Genomic DNA, 19,956 nt, shown 5'->3' with positions numbered 1-19,956 from the left:
AAACGAGGATGAATAAGGGCGACAGTAAGAGTTTTAGCAGTTTCAAAGGTGAGAAAAGGTCGGATTCTGAGAATGTTTCTTAGTTGGTATCTTTGAATACATGAGACACATAATAGGTTATTTGTGAATTAACAAGAAATGGACCCTCTTATGGGCTCCTAAGTCACCTCTACTTGGGTTGGTTTTCGTGGGCCTTTACGGAACATAATTATCTCAGAACCTGGTTGTCAATGTTAATTTTATAAACTGTTGGACCACTACAATTGTGTCTAATTATGTCACTTTTTCTTCCCATACAGATATCATAGGACATCACAGCTATGTTGAAACTACTAAGAATTTTTACTTTTTTGCTTTTTATAGCAACTGTCAGCTTTTTTACCAGAAATACCATCAAACAAAAAGGAATGTTTATCATAGACTCTTTAATTCACAAAGGTTTGACATTTTATTCTTCAAGAACTGAGAATACAACTAGCTGTAATATAAGTCAAGCAAGGGATGTTCTTCAGCAAGGAAATGGTATCTTATTTGTGGAAACCACAGACAGAATGGATGAGCCATCCTTGGTTTTGTGTTCTATTGAATCAGCAGCTCGAGTGTATCCGGACAGACCGGTGGTTTTCTTCATGAAAGGACTTGAAGACATAGTCACTGGAGATGATGAGGAGAAAGCTCAGAAACACTACCCAACCCTCTCTATTTATAAGAATATCTATATTTTCCCATTAAGGTTAGAAAAATTATTTGCTGAGACACCATTCCTGGCTTGGTATGAGAAGGTAAGAACTTTTATATTAAAAATGAAAGAAGAGGTTTAACAAAATCCTTAAATGGGAAAAGTAAAAAAAAAATGCTTATATATTCCAGTGACATTTCTTACTTTTATTTTTCTCTTTTGACTTGCGTGCATTTAGATACATTTTGCTCATTATTTATAAAAAATATTCAAGTACGCAGAACTTAGTTTTATTTTTTTTATTTTATTATACACCAGATTTGGAAGACAGTGAAAACAAATCTTTACAAAGTTTCTACATTTATTACAATCATTAAAATAAGTTTGCATTTGGGTTAGGTTCTCTGTGAACTGAATTCAAAGGAAGAACATTTTTGAGTGATTTTTTTCAGTTTGAAAAGCTGAAAATGAATTATGGCAGACCCCTTTGTGAAGGTATTGATTGGATTCATATAGTGTGGTGGTCTCATATAGCAGATGGACCTAGTAGAGCATTGTGGCTTTTGTTACAGCAAGTGTACTGCACAAATAAGGAAATAGCTTTAGACAATAGCATATCTATGCAATCACTTTATGATAATTTGGGTCTCAACTAGTGGTGAGCGAATTTATTCAAGTGAATTTACAAAAATGCTGTAAAAGGTCAGGCAAAAAAAGCCCCCCCTTCAAAAAAAAAAAAATAATAATAATAATACATCACCATTCACTTGTCCCATCACCCATGTGAATCTTGTTTTCTCTTTATCCCATCGGGTGAATCCTTTTCAGCCACTTCAGTCAAGGTTATGATTTAAGGCTTGACCAAAGCTGACATTATTGCACACCGTGCCGTCATAGCGCATGTCACAATGTTCTGAAGTGAGACACCTGAGTGATGGACTGTGCAAAAAGACATATGAAGCCTAGTCAAGCCACAAGCTCTGACGTGATGTGAAAAGTCCAAAGAGGACAAGCTTTATGGAGAAATGAGAAAAGAAGTGTCGTAGGTGTGTTCGTTCTGACCCAATGTCAGACTTGACAGATCACCAGTGAGGCCAAATCAGGAGGTTACGCCCGTCATTTTACAAGCGCACTTGGAGACAAAGGACACCTCAAACATATTCTGTGAGCAAGTCACTTTTATCTGATGTAATGCAGCAAAAGGCAATATTTTATACCATTTACAACAAATGTAACTTTCAATGTAATTCATGTAGCCCCCACCATCACCCAGGGTCATACTGACCTTTATTCTCTCATGTACCCAGAGCATGTTGTGGCTGACTATTGAGAACATACATGATAAGAAGTGTAGTCTCCTTGAAGTGGAGACCATCAGACTACTGCATCAACAGATTCTAGTAATTCTAGCAATTAAAGGCAAAAGGCACTTAAAGGCAAACTATTAACCCTTCTATATCAGAAGTATTGTGAAGGATTGTATGGGAAGCTACTATAAGTGGATAGCGGTACAGCTGAGCAGTTAGCTGAGTACTACTTTTCTTTATGTTTTCTATAGGATCTATTTGCTGGACTCTGATCTGCATGAGAATCTGCCTATAGAGCTTATTTGATATAAAAGGCAGCATTACCAGTGTGATATGTGATGGCTGGTCTCTTGATCTCCCAGCAGAGCTGTGTGTAATATAACTGATACATCTGCAGGATAATGTCAATGTAACGAGTGTTCTAATATTGTAGTAATACAGCAGAGCTGTGAGAGCTACCGCAAATTTGTTTGTAAGAAGACAAAGTTCAGCTCTACTGTTCTGCGTTTCACACTTGTAACACCCCTTTTATTAAAAATAAGTTCTGTAGGCAGATTCTCATGCAAATCTGTGTATTTCCCATAAGTCCTAACAGTTAATTTACATAAAAGAAAAACATGGATTTCTCTGGAATAAGGCATCGGATCACAGATATCAAGATATCATTTTATTTAATTTCCTGTAACCTGCATGCCAATATAGATAACTAAGGGGGATTGATCCTACTTATAGATTACCTACTATGGATTTTTAAAGGGAACCTGTCACCTGAATTTGGCGGGACCGGTTTTTGGTCATATGGGCAGAGTTTTCAGGTGTTTGATTCACCCTTTCCTTACCCGCTGGCTGCATGCTGGCCGCAATATTGGATTGAAGTTCATTCTCTGTCCTCCATAGTACACGCCTGCACACGGCAAGATTGCCAGTGTACAGCGGTGGGCAATTATTTTTCTTGTGGTGCCACATGAGAGACTGTGACTTTTGTGGAGGGCTTGACTAATAGGCTGCAATTAATTCTGCTCAAAATTAATATTAACATATTAGAATATTTTCTAAAAACAATAATTGTATCACTAAATATAGAGCAGAATTATGTATGCTGAGATCCCCCATATACCGCATGAGCTTGCACACAGCCCTTATATACTGTATGAGCCCCCACATAGCCCCTTTATACAGAATTATCCCCACATAGCTTCTCTATATACAGTGTGAGCCCAACATAGACTCTTTATATACGGCATGAGCCCCACATAATCTTTCTGTATGCAATATGAACCCCCACATAGCTTCCTATTTACAGTATGAGCTTCCACATAACCTCCCATATACAGTATGAGCTATCACATAGCTTCCTATATGCATTCAACAACGTATACACATGAAAAAAAAAAGTCACCTGCTGGCACTGTGCTGTGGACTCTGGTGCACTGAGTCTCCGTAAAGCTGACACGATGAAGTGACTGCATCACATCAGCTGGCTTAATCACACATGCTGATTGGTGGAAGGAGGAGTCGGGAGCTCATGCCCTCATTCATCATTGCATTCACCATCTGCATGGGCGGTAAGCGAGGACATGATGCAGCCCGTGGGCCACTGTTTCAACCCCAGCTGGACTGGAATGGTTAAAAGGCTGGATATGGCCCGTGAGCCGCAGTTTGCCCAGTCCTGGTATAATATATTCACTTCTGCTTCTTCCCCTAGTCAGAACCTGTGTAAAAGTGGCCAGGAGATAAAGTATCTTGACATGGTCAGGCAAGCACAGTTTGTCTTTTATTGCTCAACTCCGTGCATGATCTGGTGACCTCTTGTTTTGTGGTTGGTTTCCCACTCTGTTGGACCACAGCCTGTTTTATCTCTGTCCAACTGTGGAAACTGCTCTTGTCTTTCATTTACTTTGCTTCCGAGCAGGTGTTTGGCCTATCACATCTTGGGAGGGGCTTTTAGTACTCTCCTGGCACATGCAGTTTTTTTCATTTAATTTGTCTTAAATGAAAAAAAACACAAAAAAGAATTAAGCAAAAAGCAAAACATTGATCATTTCACACAAAACTCCAAAAATGGGCCAGACAAAAGTATTGGCACCCTCAGCCTAATACTTGGTTGCACAACCTTTAGCCAAAACAACTGCGACCAACCGCTTCCGGTAACCATCAATGAGTTTCTTACAATGCTCTGCTGGAATTTTAGACCATTCTTCTTTGAAAAACTGCTCCAGGTCCCTGATATTTGAATGGTGCCTTCTCCAAACTGCCATTTTTAGATCTCTCCACAGGTGTTCTATGGGATTCAGGTCTGGACTCAATGCTGGCCACCTTAGAAGTCTCCAGTGCTTTCTCTCAAACCATTTTCTTGTGCTTTTTGAAGTGTGGGTGGGTGGCATCGTGGTCCCACAGGTAAACCCTTTTATATTTCAACTGGTAATGCGCTAGCACCTTTTCACATTCTCTATGGACACTTTTACTTAAAGCTTGTATGGTGCCTTATAATGCCTTATACACTGTGTAGTGACCTGTGCACATATACATATGTGCATGTTTGCTTTTTCTTGGCAAGAGACATAAGTTCATTTGTGCTGTCCATTTACTCTATGTATGACTGTTTGCCTGTTGGTTACCACTTTGCCACCTTTTCTGGTGTGTTCCCTGTTGTTTCCCTGTGGTTTTTGTTGTCATTTTTATCTTTGCTGCAATAAAATTGTTACTTTTATAGTTTTCGGTTCCCTTGGTGCTTTTTTTTCTTTTTTCTTTTTGGTTTTCCTATATGTATGCACTGAACTTTATCGTTTATATCCTGGCACCACTTTACTGATCTCTTAGTGAGGGTGTTTTTGGTTTGGTATTTATGATTTATGCTTTTTGAAGTGTGTTTTGGGTCATTGTCCTGCTGGAAGACCCATGACCTCTGAGGGAGACCCAGCATTCTCACACTGGGCCCTACATTATGCTGCAAAATTTGTTGGTAGTCTTCAGACTTCATAATGCCATGCACACGGTCAAGCAGTCCAGTGCCAGAGGCAGCAAAGCAACCCCAAAACATCAGGGAACCTCCGACATGTTTGACCGTAGGGACCGTGTTTTTTCTTTGAATGCCTCTTTTTTTCTCCTGTAAACTCTATGTTGATGCCTTTGCCCAAAAAGCTCTACTTTTGTCTCATCTGACCAGAGAAGATTCTTCCAAAACTTTTAGGCTTTTTCAGGTAAGTTTTGGCAAACTCCAGCCTGGCTTTTTAATGTCTCGGGGTAAGAAGTGGGGTCTTCCTCGGTCTCCTACCATACAGTCCCTTTTCATTCAGACGCCGATGGATAATTCGGGTTGACACTGTTGTACCCTCGGACTGCAGGGCAGCTTGAACTTGTTTGGATGTTAGTCTAGGTTCTTTATCCAACATCCACACAATCTTGCATTGAAATCTCTTGTCAATTTTTCTTTTCTGTCCACATCTAGGGAGGTTAGCCACAGGGCCATGGGCTTTAAACTTATTGATGACACTGCGCACGGTAGACACAGGAACATTCAGGTCTTTGGAGATGGACTTGTAGCCTTGAGATTGCTCATGCTTCCTCATAATTTGGTTTCTCAAGTCCTCAGACAGTTCTTTGGTCTTCTTTCTTTTCTCCATGCTCAATGTGGTACACACAAGGACACAGGACAGAGGTTGAGTCAACTTTAATCCATGTCAACTGGCTGCAAGTGTGATTTAGTTATTGCCAACACCTGTTAGGTGCCACAGGTAAGTTACAGGTGCTGTTAATTACACAAATTAGAGAAGCATCACATGATTTTTCGAACAGTGCAAATACTTTTGTTCACCCCCTTTTTTATGTTTGGTGTGGAATTATATCCAATTTGGCTTTAGGACAATTATTTTTGTGACTTTTCATTTAAGACAAATTAAATGAAGATAATAATACCAAAGAATTTGTGATTGCAATCATTTTCAGGAAGAAACTGAGTATTATCTGACAGAATTGCAGGGGTGTCAATACTTTTGGCCACAACTGTATATATAATGCCCTGAGGAAGCATCTTGATGGACGTGAAAGTACTTCTCATATAGGAAGGTAGTGGCCCACTCTTGCACAGCGGCCCACTGGATGATTCTCCTGTTCTCCTGTGGGCCAGTGCAAGACTGCATGTAATCACACTTATGTCTTCTGTTTTTTTTTTTTTAACCAATACATTTTTATTGAGATATTGCGTGTTAAACAACACATCAGTAAACTTCAGGAAGAGGAGGGAAGGGGGATGAGGGGAGGGAAGGGGGATGAGGGGAAAAATCCAGTGCATAATACATGAAGACCACAACATAATCAGTACAAAATACACAATTACGGTGTCAAATACAGCAAAGAAAATTAAAGAAACATACGTTTTAAATGAGGGTAAGAGCAGACTGAGAGATGAATGCGGAGGACACCCAGGGGTCCCACCATGAGAGGACCTTAGTTTTCCTCGACAAACCCTGAGCCATAATAACCTCATAGCAGAAGTGTAAGTCGATCTTGGAGATCAGTTCGGTTCTGGAAGGGAGATCCGAGGACTTCCAATGCTTCGCAATACATTGTCTGGCGGCAAGTAGGATATTAGAGACTATGGGCTGGAGAGGGGAGTGGAGATCAATGAGGGAGATGCCTAGGACAGCGAGCTGACCACTCATCGCCAGGGGGAGACGAGTCAGATCGGCAATCAATGCCTCCACCTCGCGCCAGAAAGTCTGAATCTGTGGGCACAACCACCAGACATGGGAGGAGGACCCCAAGGTGCCACACCCCTTCCAACAAAGAGGAGAGGAAGACGGGGAAAACCTCGCCAAGCGGACAGGGGTAATGTACCAATGCAACTGAATCTTTTTCACCTGTTCCAAGTGGCCAAGACATGAGGAGAATTTAGAGGGATGTATCATTGCAAACTGCCAATCCTCCAGGGAGGCCTCAAAGCCCAGCGAGGACTCCCAGGAAGCCATAAAAGGAAACTTGTCAGTAATACCATAGGATATGAGGGCTTTGTAGATAATGGAGATGCCATGGGGCAATATAGTGGCCGGTCTGAAGAACCTATGAGCCGGGTCTTCTGTCAAAGGCGGGGGTGCTCCAAACAACCGACGTGACCTGAGAAAGCTACGGAGCTGAAGGTATTGGAAAAAGTCAGTAATAGTTAGGGAGAATCTCCCTGAGAGGTCCTCAAACGACAGAAGGCCATCTGAGCCGAATAGGTCCGCCACCCGGAGCACCCCGCAACTTCTCCAGGAGGAAAGAGAAATGTGCCCAATAGCATACTCCAAAGCCTGCAAAGAGACATAATCATACATAAACACCAGATGGGAGGAGCTAAGCAGCGCCCAGAGTTTAGAAGCATTCCTGATAGAGCGGAGACAAGGGCCCACAAGAGGAACCCGAAGCAGCTGAAGTTCTAAGAGTAATTTAAGCGAGTTTTTGGGGGCAAAGTGAGATTCAATAAGGAACCAGGGCAAGCATGAGTTCCCCTCCCACCATAATTTAAGGGGCTCAAGGATCGCCGCCCTATAGTAAGACCGCACCGCAGGAGCGCCGAGCCCACCCACAGAATACGGTAGGGACATAATCCGACGCCTGACCCTGTGAGGCTTCTTGTTCCAAATAAACCGATCTATAAGCGATTGAAAAGCTGAAATAAACTTCGAGGGGATAAAAAGGGGGAGGCAATGGAAAAGATACATAATTTTGGGTAGGAATAGCGTTTTAGTAGTTTGTATGCGGGCCATCCATGAGAGCGACGCATTCGATAAGTGATCCATGCCCTTCCTGACCTCCGCAAGGGTTTCCTCACAATTCGCACGAACTATATTGTCTAACCTAGTTATCCTGATACCTAGGTACCTGAAGCCCAGGGGAGCCCAAATGAACGCGTATTGAGATTGAATTTGGATTTGAAGGGGGGCTGGGAGAAAAAGGGGAAAAATTGTGGATTTGGTCAAATTAAGTTTGTAGTATGAAACTGCCGAGAACTCAGTTAAAATGGAGGTGATCGAGTTCAACGAGGTTAAAGGTGAGGTGCAGGTCAGGACCACATCGTCGGCATAGAGACCAATTTTGTGTTCAATTCCCCCCACCCCAATTCCCCTTATGTCCACACTCTGCCTGACCATGGCAGCCAAAGGCTCCATGACCAGAGCAAAGATGATAGGGGAGAGGGGGCAGCCCTGACGCGTACTGTTCCGAATGGGAAATGTCCGAGACCCAAATCCCGCCGATCGAACCGATGCACAGGGGTTGGAATATAATGCCATAACCGCTTTACCAATTTGCCCGGTAAGCCCAAATTTCTCCAGTGTGAGTTCAATATATCCCCAGTGCACCCTGTCGAAGGCTTTTTCGGCATCAAGCGACAGAAATACACTGGGGAGGCCTCCCCTCTCCACCACATCTAAAAGGTCTATCAGGCGCCTGTGCCATCCCTGGTCTGTCTGCCAGGAACAAACCCAACTTGGTCAGGGTGAATGAGGCTAGGGAGAACCGAGAATAATCTGTTGGCCCAGATTTTTGCATAAATCTTAACGTCACAGTTTAAGAGTGCTATCGGGCGGAAGTTCCCCGGAGATGTTGGGGGTTTCCCTTGTTTGGGGAGAGTCGCTATGGAAGCCTCCAACCCCTCAGCCCTAATACTGCCTGTCGACAACCAATTATTAAAAAGGCGCAGAAGATAAGGGGAGAGGACAGAAAAGAACTGGGCATAGTAAAGAAAAGAAAAGCCATCTGCCCCAGGGGAGGAACCCGTATTGGCTTCTCTGACAATCTGCGAGAGTTCAGACTCGACAATGGGGGAGTTTAGAAAAGAGAGCTGCTCCGGGGTGACCGAGGGGAGATTAGCCCTCTCCAAGAATGCCAAAATTGACTCCCGCGAAGGCTGGGGAATCCCTGGGTCAGACCCGAGGTCATAGAGAGAGGAATAATAAGATGCAAACTCCTCAGCAATATGAATAGGGTTGCACACCTGGGAACCGTCAGGCCTGAGCAAGAATGGGATCTTGGATTGAGCCTCTCTCTTCCTAACACGTCTAGCCAGAACAGCACCCGCTCGATCCCCCATTGTATAAAATTTAGCTCTAGTTTTCCTCAGGGCCTTCTCAGCTTTATGGAGGAGTAAGTTGCGGACATGCATGCGAGCTTTAGAAAGATCAGAGAGAAGCGCTGGAGTAGGGGATAGTTTGTAAGCAGACTCGAGATGAGTTAATTCATCTAGGGCAGATTGGAGAGCTGCATTATACTTCCTTTTTGCCGTTGCCGCCAGCTTAATGAAACAACCCCTAATTACCGCCTTGTGGGCAAACCAAAGGGTGTCGTCACGTATGTCAGGAGTATCATTGGAGGCGAAAAATTCCCGCAAGGCCTCCTCTACACACTGGGAGTTGGATTGGTCAGCAAGGAGATGGACGTTGAGATGCCAGTGCGCGGGGGGCCTGATGGCCAAGGGGTCTTTTAGAGTAAGGGACACCGGGGCATGATCCGACCAGGTGATACTGCCTATATCTGCTGAGATGCAGTGAGAAAGAGCCACGTCATTCACCAGCACAAAATCAATCCTGCTGTAGGAACCGTGCCTGGGAGACAAGAACGTGTAATCTCTCTCGCCGCAATGCAGATATCTCCAGATATCATGTAGGTTGAAAGAATTAGTTAGGGGACCTACTTCGCATCTTGACAGGGAGGAGGCAGAACAGTCCAGATCTCTAGACATTGGAGCATTGAAATCACCAGCAATCAGTTTGTGACCGTGTTGGATGTCGTGTAGAATTTTGAAAACCCCCTCCAGAAATTTAGGCTGCCCTACATTAGGGGCATAGATCGAGGCAATGGTGTAGGGGGCATTATTAATAAGGCATAGAACCACAATGAACCTACCCAGCGGATCCGCTATAGAGCGAACCAGCTGGAAGAAGTTGGCCCTGCTAAAGAAAATGGCTACTCCCGCCTTTTTTGACGGACCATTGGCAAAAAATTGGTGCGGGTATAAACCTGAGTGCATTCTGGGATTATCACATTCCAGCAAGTGTGTTTCCTGGAGACACAAAATGTCATGTCGGGATTTGCCCAACTGACGCCATACAACAGACCTCTTGCCCGGAGAGTTGAGAACATTAACATTAATTGAATACAACGAAATACTCATAATGAGGGCATGTAAACAGCTTTACAATCTTCTGGACACCGATAACCTGTGTATAAGAATAGAAGACATGTGGCCAGTAAACTAGAGCATAAGTAGGGGGAGACCGGAAGAAGGGAAGGAAAAAAAAGGGAGGGAACGAACAAGACACACAACAAATAAACGAGTGGACCGAGGTCCATTCAGGGATACCCTGAGTCCTAAAGGTGAGAATCAGAAAAACAGTTCACCTATGGGGAAAACAAATGCTGCGGATACTCTCGAAAGAGGGGCCAGCGCAGCTTAAAAAAGAAAAAAAGGAAAACAAAGTAAATCCGTGCGGGAAAATAGCCAGGAACCGTAAATGCAGTGGGCTGAGGCCACCTCCCAGTCCGGTGTAATGCGGGCCCTGAGGCCTCCGCCACCTCCAGGCCTAGAAAGGGTCACAGAGACCGGGGAGTCAGGAGTTGAGAATCCCCATTTGGAGAGAGCGGTAGCTGCGTGGGACGGAGTCAGGCAGGTGGTGATCGATCCATCTTTACGGATGAGGAGCTTGGTAGGAAACCCCCAGCGGTACAGGATGCCTTTCTCTCTGAGGATAGTAGTATAGGGGGCAAAGGCCCTCCGAAGGGCCAAAGTACCTGGGGAGAGATCTGGAAAAACAGAGATGCGTGCAAATCTTTCAGGGAGAGCTGGATTCTTCCTTAGAGCCTGGAGAAAATCTTCCTTCATTTCGTAGAAGTGTATGCATGCCAGCACGTCTCTTGGGACGGAGGGCCCCAGGCCAGACGGTTTAGGGATCCTGTGCACACGGTCAATTATAATATCCTTTGGAGCAAACTGAGGGAGAGCTGCAGCCATAAAATCCTGCAAAAATAGCTTCAAATCCCCAGCCAGGACAGATTCCTCAATGCCTCTGAGTTTAAGGTTATTTCTCCTGGACCTATCTTCCAGGTCCAGGGCTTTAGAGTGGGTTTTAGTGGCCAGGGTTTGAAGGGTCTCATGGGCGTCCCAGAGTTCGTTATGAGAGGAGACCAGCTCCGCCATCTTGCGTTCCAAGCGGTCAGTGCGATTACCCAGCTCCGCCACCTCCCCTCTTAATTCAGCCAGCATAGTGTGCATATCCTCTTGAATGGAGATTCTGAGGTCACCAAGTAAGCCCTTGAGGAGAGCAGCAGTCACCGGACCGTCAGCCGAATCCGATGCTGTAGCGCCTGAATGCGACGCTGTTCCGCCTGAATGCAACGCTGCTCCGCCTGAATGCAACGCTGCACCACCTGATTGCGACGCTTAAGCGTTGCGTTGTGAAGAGCGGGAAGGCCTGGGGGAGGACGGCGCCATCTTGGATTTCGGCGGTGGCTGTGGGGTGGCCGCAAAGAAATCAGGAATTCTCCTGGAGGGATCACGGGCGCCAGCTTTAGATTTCCCCATACACTCACCACCGCACCGGTGTTATGAAAGGTAATTCAGTACCACAATGGACATAGAGGTCAGCGCACATACAGTGGCCTGGCAATAACCCAAAAAACAAGAACGAGCTCTGAGACGTGGGAACTCTGTTGACCACAATCCCTAATCCTCTCCAACCACACTAAAGGCAGCCGTGGATTGCGCCTAACGCTCCCTATGCAACTCGGCATGGCCTGAGAAACTAGCTAGCCTGAAGATAGAAAATAAGCTTACCTTGCCTCAGAGAAATACCCCAAAGGAAAAGGCAGCCCCCACATATAATGACTGTGAGTTAAGATGAAAAGACAAACGTAGAGATGAAATAGATTTAGCAAAGTGAGGCCCAACCTTCTGAACAGAGCGAGGATAGGAAAGGTAACTTTGCGGTCAACACAAAACCCTACAAAAACCACGCAAAGGGGGCAAAAAGACCCTCCGTACCGAACTAACGGCACGGAGGTACACCCTCTGCGTCCCAGAGCTTCCAGCAAGCAGTAAAAAACAAATTGACAAGCTGGACAGAAAAAAACAGCAAACGAATAGCAAAGAGGAACTTAGCTATGCAGAGCAGCAGGCCACAGGAACGATCCAGGAGGAAACAGGTCCAATACTAGAACATTGACTGGAGGCCAGGATCAAAGCACTAGGTGAGTTAAATAGAGCAGCACCTAACGACTTCACCACATCACCTGAGGAAGGAAACTCAGAAGCCGCAGTACCACTTTCCTCCACCAACGGAAGCTCACAGAGAGAACCAGCCGAAGTACCACTTGTGACCACAGGAGGGAGCTCTGCCACAGAATTCACAACAGTACCCCCCCCTTGAGGAGGGGTCACCGAACCCTCACCAGAGCTCCCAGGACGACCAGGATGAGCCATATGAAAGGCACGAACAAGATCGGGAGCATGGACATCAGAGGCAAAGACCCAGGAATTATCTTCCTGAGCATAACCCTTCCACTTAACCAGATACTGGAGTTTCCGCCTTGAAACACGAGAATCCAAAATCTTCTCCACAATATACTCCAACTCCCCCTCCACCAAAACCGGGGCAGGAGGATCAACAGATGGAACCATAGGTGCCACGTATCTCCGCAACAATGACTTATGGAATACGTTATGTATGGAAAAAGAATCTGGAAGGGTCAGACGAAAAGACACAGGATTAAGAACCTCAGAAATCCTATACGGACCAATAAAACGAGGTTTAAACTTAGGAGAGGAAACCTTTATAGGAATATGACGAGAAGATAACCAAACCAAGTCCCCAACCCGAAGTCGGGGACCCACACAGTGTCTGCGATTAGCGAAACGTTGAGCCTTCTCCTGGGACAAAGTCAAATTGTCCACTACATGAGTCCAAATCTGCTGCAACCTGTCCACCACAGTATCCACACCAGGACAGTCCGAAGACTCAACCTGCCCTGAAGAGAAACGAGGATGGAACCCAGAGTTGCAGAAAAACGGTGAAACCAAGGTAGCCGAGCTGACCCGATTATTAAGGGCGAACTCAGCCAAAGGCAAAAAGGACACCCAGTCATCCTGATCAGCAGAAACAAAGCATCTCAGATATGTTTCCAAGGTCTGATTGGTTCGTTCGGTCTGTCCATTAGTCTGAGGATGGAAAGCCGAGGAAAAAGACAAGTCAAGCCCATCCTACCACAAAAGGCTCGCCAAAACCTCGAAACAAACTGGGAACCTCTGTCAGAAATGATATTCTCTGGAATGCCATGTAAACGAACCACATGCTGGAAAAACAATGGCATCAAATCAGAGGAGGAAGGCAATTTAGACAAGGGTACCAAATGGACCATCTTAGAGAAGCGATCACAGACCACCCAAATGACTGACATCTTTTGAGAGACGGGAAGATCTGAAATAAAATCCATAGAGATATGTGTCCAAGGCCTCTTCGGGACCGGCAAGGGCAAAAGCAACCCACTGGCACGAGAACAGCAGGGCTTAGCCCGAGCACAAATCCCACAGGACTGCACAAAAGTACGCACATCCCGCGACAGAGATGGCCACCAAAAGGATCTAGCCACTAACTCTCTGGTACCAAAGATTCCAGGATGACCAGCCAACACCGAACAATGAACCTCAGAGACAACTTTATTCGTCCACCTATCAGGGACAAACAGTTTCTCCGCTGGGCAACGATCAGGTTTATTAGCCTGAAATTTTTTCAGCACCCGCCGCAAATCAGGGGAGATGGCAGACACAATTACTCCCTCTTTGAGGATACCCGCCGGCTCAGATACACCCGGAGAGTCGGGCACAAAACTCCTAGACAGAGCATCCGCCTTCACATTTTTAGAGCCCGGAAGGTATGAAATCACAAAGTCAAAACGGGCAAAAAACAACGACCAACGATCATGTCTAGGATTCAACCGCTTGGCGGACTCGAGATAAGTCAAGTTCTTATGGTCAGTCAAGACCACCACGCGATGCTTAGCTCCTTCAAGCCAATGACGCCACTCCTCGAATGCCCACTTCATGGCCAGCAACTCTCGATTGCCCACATCATAATTTCGCTCAGCAGGCGAAAACTTCCTGGAAAAGAAGGCGCATGGTTTCATCACCGAGCAATCAGAACTTCTCTGCGACAAAACAGCCCCTGCTCCAATCTCAGAATCATCAACCTCGACCTGGAACGGAAGCGAAACATCTGGTTGACACAACACAGGGGCAGAAGAAAAACGACGCTTCAACTCTTGAAAAGCTTCCACCGCAGCAGAAGACCAATTGACCAAATCAGCACCTTTCTTGGTCAAATCGGTCAATGGTTTAGCAATACTAGAAAAATTGCAGATGAAGCGACGATAAAAATTAACAAAGCCCAGGAACTTTTGCAGACTTTTCAGAGATGTCGGCTGAGTCCAATTATGGATGGCTTGGACCTTAACAGGGTCCATCTCGATAGTAGAAGGGGAAAAGATGAACCCCAAAAATGAAACCTTCTGAACACCAAAGAGACACTTTGATCCCTTCACAAACAAAGAATTAGCACGCAGGACCTGAAACACCGTTCTGACCTGCTTCACATGGGACTCCCAGTCATCCGAGAAGATCAAAATGTCATCTAAGTACACAATCAGGAATTCATCCAGGTACTCTCGGAAGATGTCATGCATAAAGGACTGAAACACTGATGGAGCATTGGCAAGTCTGAATGGCATTACTAGATACTCAAAATGGCCCTCGGGCGTATTAAATGCAGTTTTCCACTCATCGCCTCGCTTAATATGCACAAGATTATACGCACCACGAAGATCTATCTTGGTGAACCAACTAGCCCCCTTAATCCGAGCAAACAAATCAGATAACAATGGCAAGGGGTACTGAAATTTAACCGTGATCTTATTTAGAAGGCGGTAATCTATACAAGGTCTCAGTGAACCATCCTTCTTGGCTACAAAAAAGAACCCTGCTCCTAATGGCGACGATGACGGGCGAATATGCCCCTTCTCCAAAGACTCCTTCACATAACTCCGCATAGCGGCGTGCTCAGGCACAGATAAATTAAACAGTCGACCTTTTGGGAATTTACTACCAGGAATCAAATCGATAGCACAATCACAATCCCTATGCGGAGGTAGGGTATCGGACTTGGGCTCATCAAATAAATCCCGGTAATCAGACAAGAACTCATGAACCTCAGAAGGGGTGGATGACGAAATAGTCAGAAATGGGACATCACCATGTACCCCCTGACAACCCCAGCTGGACACAGACATGGATTTCCAATCTAATACTGGATTATGGACTTGTAGCCATGGCAACCCCAACACGACCACATCATGCAGATTATGCAACACCAGAAAGCGAATAACCTCCTGATGTGCAGGAGCCATGCACATGGTCAGCTGGGTCCAGTACTGAGGCTTATTCTTGGCCAAAGGCGTAGCATCAATTCCTCTCAATGGAATAGGACACTGCAAGGGCTCCAAGAAAAACCCACAACGCCTAGCATACTCCAAGTCCATCAAATTCAGAGCAGCGCCTGAGTCCACAAATGCCATGACAGAATACGATGACAAAGAGCAACAGACAAGGTAACAACATGACAAGGTAACAGACAGAAGAAATTTTGACTGTACCGTACCAATGGTGGCAGACCTAGCGAACCGCTTAGTGCGCTTAGGACAATCAGAGATAGCATGAGTGGAATCACCACAGTAGAAACACAGCCCATTCAGACGTCTGTGTTCTTGCCGTTCTACTCTGGTCAAAGTCCTATCGCACTGCATAGGCTCAGGTTTAAGCTCAGGTAATACCGCCAAATGGTGCACAGATTTACGCTCACGCAAGCGTCGACCGATCTGAATGGCCAAGGACATAGACTCATTCAGACCAGCAGCCATAGGAAATCCCACCATGACATCCTTAAGGGCTTCAGAGAGACCTTTTCTGAAAATAGCTGCGAGCGCACCTTCATTCCACTGAGTGAGTACGGACCACTTTCTAAATTTCTGACAATATACCTCTATTTCATCCCGACCCTGACACAGAGCCAGCAAATTCTTCTCTGCCTGATCCACAGAATTAGGCTCATCGTACAGCAATCCGAGCGCCAGGAAAAATGCATCGATATTACTTAATGCAGGATCTCCTGACGCAAGAGAAAATGCCCAGTCCTGAGGGTCGCCACGCAAAAAAGAAATAACGATCCTAACTTGTTGAACTGGGTCACCAGAGGAGCGAGGTTTCAAAGCCAGAAATAGTTTACAATTATTTTTGAAACTCAGAAATTTAGTTCTATCTCCAAAAAACAAATCAGGAATAGGAATTCTCGGTTCTAACATAGAATTCTGAACCACAAAGTCTTGAATACTTTGTACTCTTGCCGTGAGCTGATCCACACATGAAGACAGACATTTAATGTCCATTGCTACACCTGTGTCCTGAACAACCCAAATGTCTAGGGGAAAAAAAAGGCAAAACACAGTGCAAAGAAAAAAAAATGGTCTCAGAACTTCTTTTTTCCCTCTATTGGGAATCATTAGTACTTTGGGCCTCCAGTACTGTTATGAAAGGTAATTCAGTACCACAATGGACATAGAGGTCAGCGCACATACAGTGACCTGGCAATAACCCAAAAAACAAGAACGAGCTCTGAGACGTGGGAACTCTGTTGACCGCAATCCCTAATCTTCTCCAACCACACTAAAGGCAGCCGTGGATTGCGCCTAACGCTCCCTATGCAACTCGGCACGGCCTGAGAAGCTAGCTAGCCTGAAGATAGAAAATAAGCCTACCTTGCCTCAGAGAAATACCCCAAAGGAAAAGGCAGCCCCCACATATAATGACTGTGAGTTAAGATGAAAAGACAAACGTAGAGATGAAATAGATTTAGCAAAGTGAGGCCCAACCTTCTGAACAGAGCGAGGATAGGAAAGGTTACTTTGCGGTCAACACAAAACCCTACAAAAACCACGCAAAGGGGGCAAAAAGACCCTCCGTACCGAACTGACGGCACGGAGGTACACCCTCTGCGTCCCAGAGCTTCCAGCAAGCAGTAAAAAACAAATTGACAAGCTGGACAGAAAAAAACAGCAAACGAATAGCAAAGAGGAACTTAGCTATGCAGAGCAGCAGGCCACAGGAACGATCCAGGAGGAAACAGGTCCAATACTAGAACATTGACTGGAGGCCAGGATCAAAGCACTAGGTGGAGTTAAATAGAGCAGCACCTAACGACTTCACCACATCACCTGAGGAAGGAAACTCAGAAGCCGCAGTACCACTTTCCTCCACCAACGGAAGCTCACAGAGAGAACCAGCCGAAGTACCACTTGTGACCACAGGAGGGAGCTCTGCCACAGAATTCACAACAACCGGGGACCGGTACCGATATCGCGTAGGTGAACAAGGACGCCGAGGAGATAGATATGAGCCGCTTTAAGGTTCCTGGCCGCGGAGCTCCCGCTCTGTGCGACCTACTCCATCGGCAGTCAGGCCACGCCCCCTTATGTCTTCTGTTTTCATGTAACTTAAGGTACCTTCACACTGAGCAACTTTAGAACGATAACGATAGCGATCCGTGACGTTGCAGCATCCTGGATAGCGATATCGTTGTGTTTGACACGCAGCAGCGATCAGGATCCTGCTGTGACATCGCTGGTCGGAGCTAGAAGGCCAGAACTTTATTTTGTCACTGGATCACCCGCTGACATCACTAAATTGGCGTGTGTGATGCCGACCCAGTGATGTGTTCACTTGTAACCAAGGTAAACATCGGGTTACTAAGCGCAGGGCCGCGCTTAGTAACCCGATATTTACCCTGGTTACCATTGTAAATGTAAAAAAAAAAAACCCTACATACTTACATTCTGGTATCTGTCACGTCCCCTGGCGTCAGCTTCCCTGCATTGTGTCAGTGCCGGCCGGCCGTAAAGCAGAGCACAGTGGCGACGTCACCGCTCTGCTTTACGGCCGGCGCTTACACAGTGCAGGGAAGCTGACGCCGGGGGACGCGACAGACACCGGAATGTAAGTATGTAGTATTTTTTTTTTTATACATTTACAATGGTAACCAGGGTAAACATCGGGTTACTAAGCGCGGCCCTGCGCTTAGTAACCCGATGTTTACCCTGGTTACCCGGGGACTTCGGCATCGTTGGTCGCTGGAGAGCTGTCTGTGTGACAGCTCTCCAGCGACCACACAACGACTAAACAGCGACGCTGCAGCGATCAGCATCGTTGTCTATATCGCTGCAGCGTCGCCTAATGTGACGGTACCTTTACAAACACTCTGCTGTGAGATTACATTGTCATCATTACATCTCATGTAGGAGTAGTCTGTCATGGCCTACTCTGGTGTGAGATGTAATTAGACCCTGCTCTGATCTCACTACAGAGTGAGTACCAGTTGCCTGAACACCACAGACAAAATTGTGATAATTGGCACATCTGTGGACAGTCAGTGTGGAGGAAGAGGCAGTATAGCATACATAACTATTCTATGAGGGGGGGAGAGTTGACAGTAGAGTTTCTAATGTGACACAGGTTAACTCAACTGTGCTGCTTTCACTATCATTTTGAATTTCAGGAGCTAACTAGGACAGCTTCTGACACTATCACTTCATATTGAGCTTGCCAGACTCTATGTTTTCTACCAATAAAATTATATTTTGTGATGAAAATATATATCTTTGTGTCTCAGAGATATGGAGATAAATTACTCTTAAAGACTACTGAATGGATTTATCTATATCACAGAACAAGTTTAATGTTAGATAAAGGGAACCTTCCGTAAAAAAAATTGGTGCTTTAATTCATTTATTAATTTGAAATCATATATGTCAATATTATTTTCTTTTCATTATTATTATTACTATCTTTTTTTTCATTCTTAGATTGACGCCACACGAGAAGTTTACTGGACTCATGTTAAATCAGATGCTTGCAGATTTGCCATGATGTGGAAGTATGGAGGCATCTACATGGATACTGACGTAATTTCCATTCGGCCCATTCCTGAAGACAATTTTCTAGCTGCAGAAACCTTCACAACTACCAGCAGTAGTGTTTTTGGTCTCTCTCCATATCATAAATTATCATGGGAGTTTATGGAAAACTTTGTAAAGAATTATAGAGGAGAAATATGGGGACACCAAGGACCTGGAGTTTTCACGCGTGTTGTGAACAATCATTGTGGTGTTCCAAAGTTTACGTCTGTAGATCATGTTAAATGTGCAAATGTCTCCTACTTTCATCCCGAACGTTTCTATCCCATTTTATATTCATCTTGGAGAAAGTACTTTGAAGTTTGGAAACAATTGCCAACTTTTAATAATTCATATGCTCTTCATCTCTGGAACTTTATGAATAAAGAAAGAAAATACATGGTGGTTGGAAGCAACACCTTGGTAGAACATCTCTATAAACAATATTGCCCTTCCACATATGAAGGAGTTTTAAGAAATACTGTCTCCTAGGGAGGGGGAGACTGCCATATAAAAAGTACTTTGAAAAAAAAACAAAAAACACAGAAAAGTAAAACAAAAATGTTTATGAAAGTAAAGGAACGTTAACAGCATGCACTTTTTTATATTAATACTACGGTATGTCTGAATAAAAGGTATACTGATATTACTGATTGGTAAAATATGATCACTCCATTTATTTAAATAAATATTAGTCTTGTTTTTTATATTTAATTTTCTGATTCTTATTTCAAATACCATTTTTCAAATCTTGTACACTTTTTACTACAGCATTAACTTTTATTACTTTAATCAACTTTTATAGTTACAACATCAAAAAACCTGAGTACATCGAAAAAAAGGATGTGAAGAATGGGTAATGGCATAACCATATTGCTTATTTTATGTAGCAATACAATTCCCACATAAATCTGTATGTTTAACTACTTTCATACAGCACTGATGGTA

At 44.7% G+C, this 19,956-nt stretch overlaps 1 protein-coding gene across 2 annotated transcripts in view; it reads left to right on the top strand.

Annotated features, from left to right (window-relative positions):
* Positions 1–19,716, top strand: part of LOC138638553 (alpha-1,4-N-acetylglucosaminyltransferase-like) — a 72,816-nt gene extending 53,100 nt beyond the window's left edge. For both annotated transcript variants that reach the window (XM_069727938.1, XM_069727939.1), the window contains exons 2-3: positions 300–782; positions 18,919–19,716. In XM_069727938.1, coding sequence (XP_069584039.1) covers positions 321–782; positions 18,919–19,500 — 1,044 coding nt within the window. In that variant the 5' untranslated portion in view covers positions 300–320 and the 3' untranslated portion in view covers positions 19,501–19,716. The remainder of the gene's footprint in view (positions 1–299; positions 783–18,918) is intronic.
* Positions 19,717–19,956: the final 240 nt, after the last annotated feature.

This window comes from Ranitomeya imitator, chromosome 5 (assembly GCF_032444005.1).
Source record: "Ranitomeya imitator isolate aRanImi1 chromosome 5, aRanImi1.pri, whole genome shotgun sequence".
Lineage (NCBI taxonomy): Eukaryota > Metazoa > Chordata > Amphibia > Anura > Dendrobatidae > Ranitomeya > Ranitomeya imitator.
Note: the sequence above shows the minus strand (reverse complement) of the source record. Positions and strands in the feature narration are given on the sequence as shown.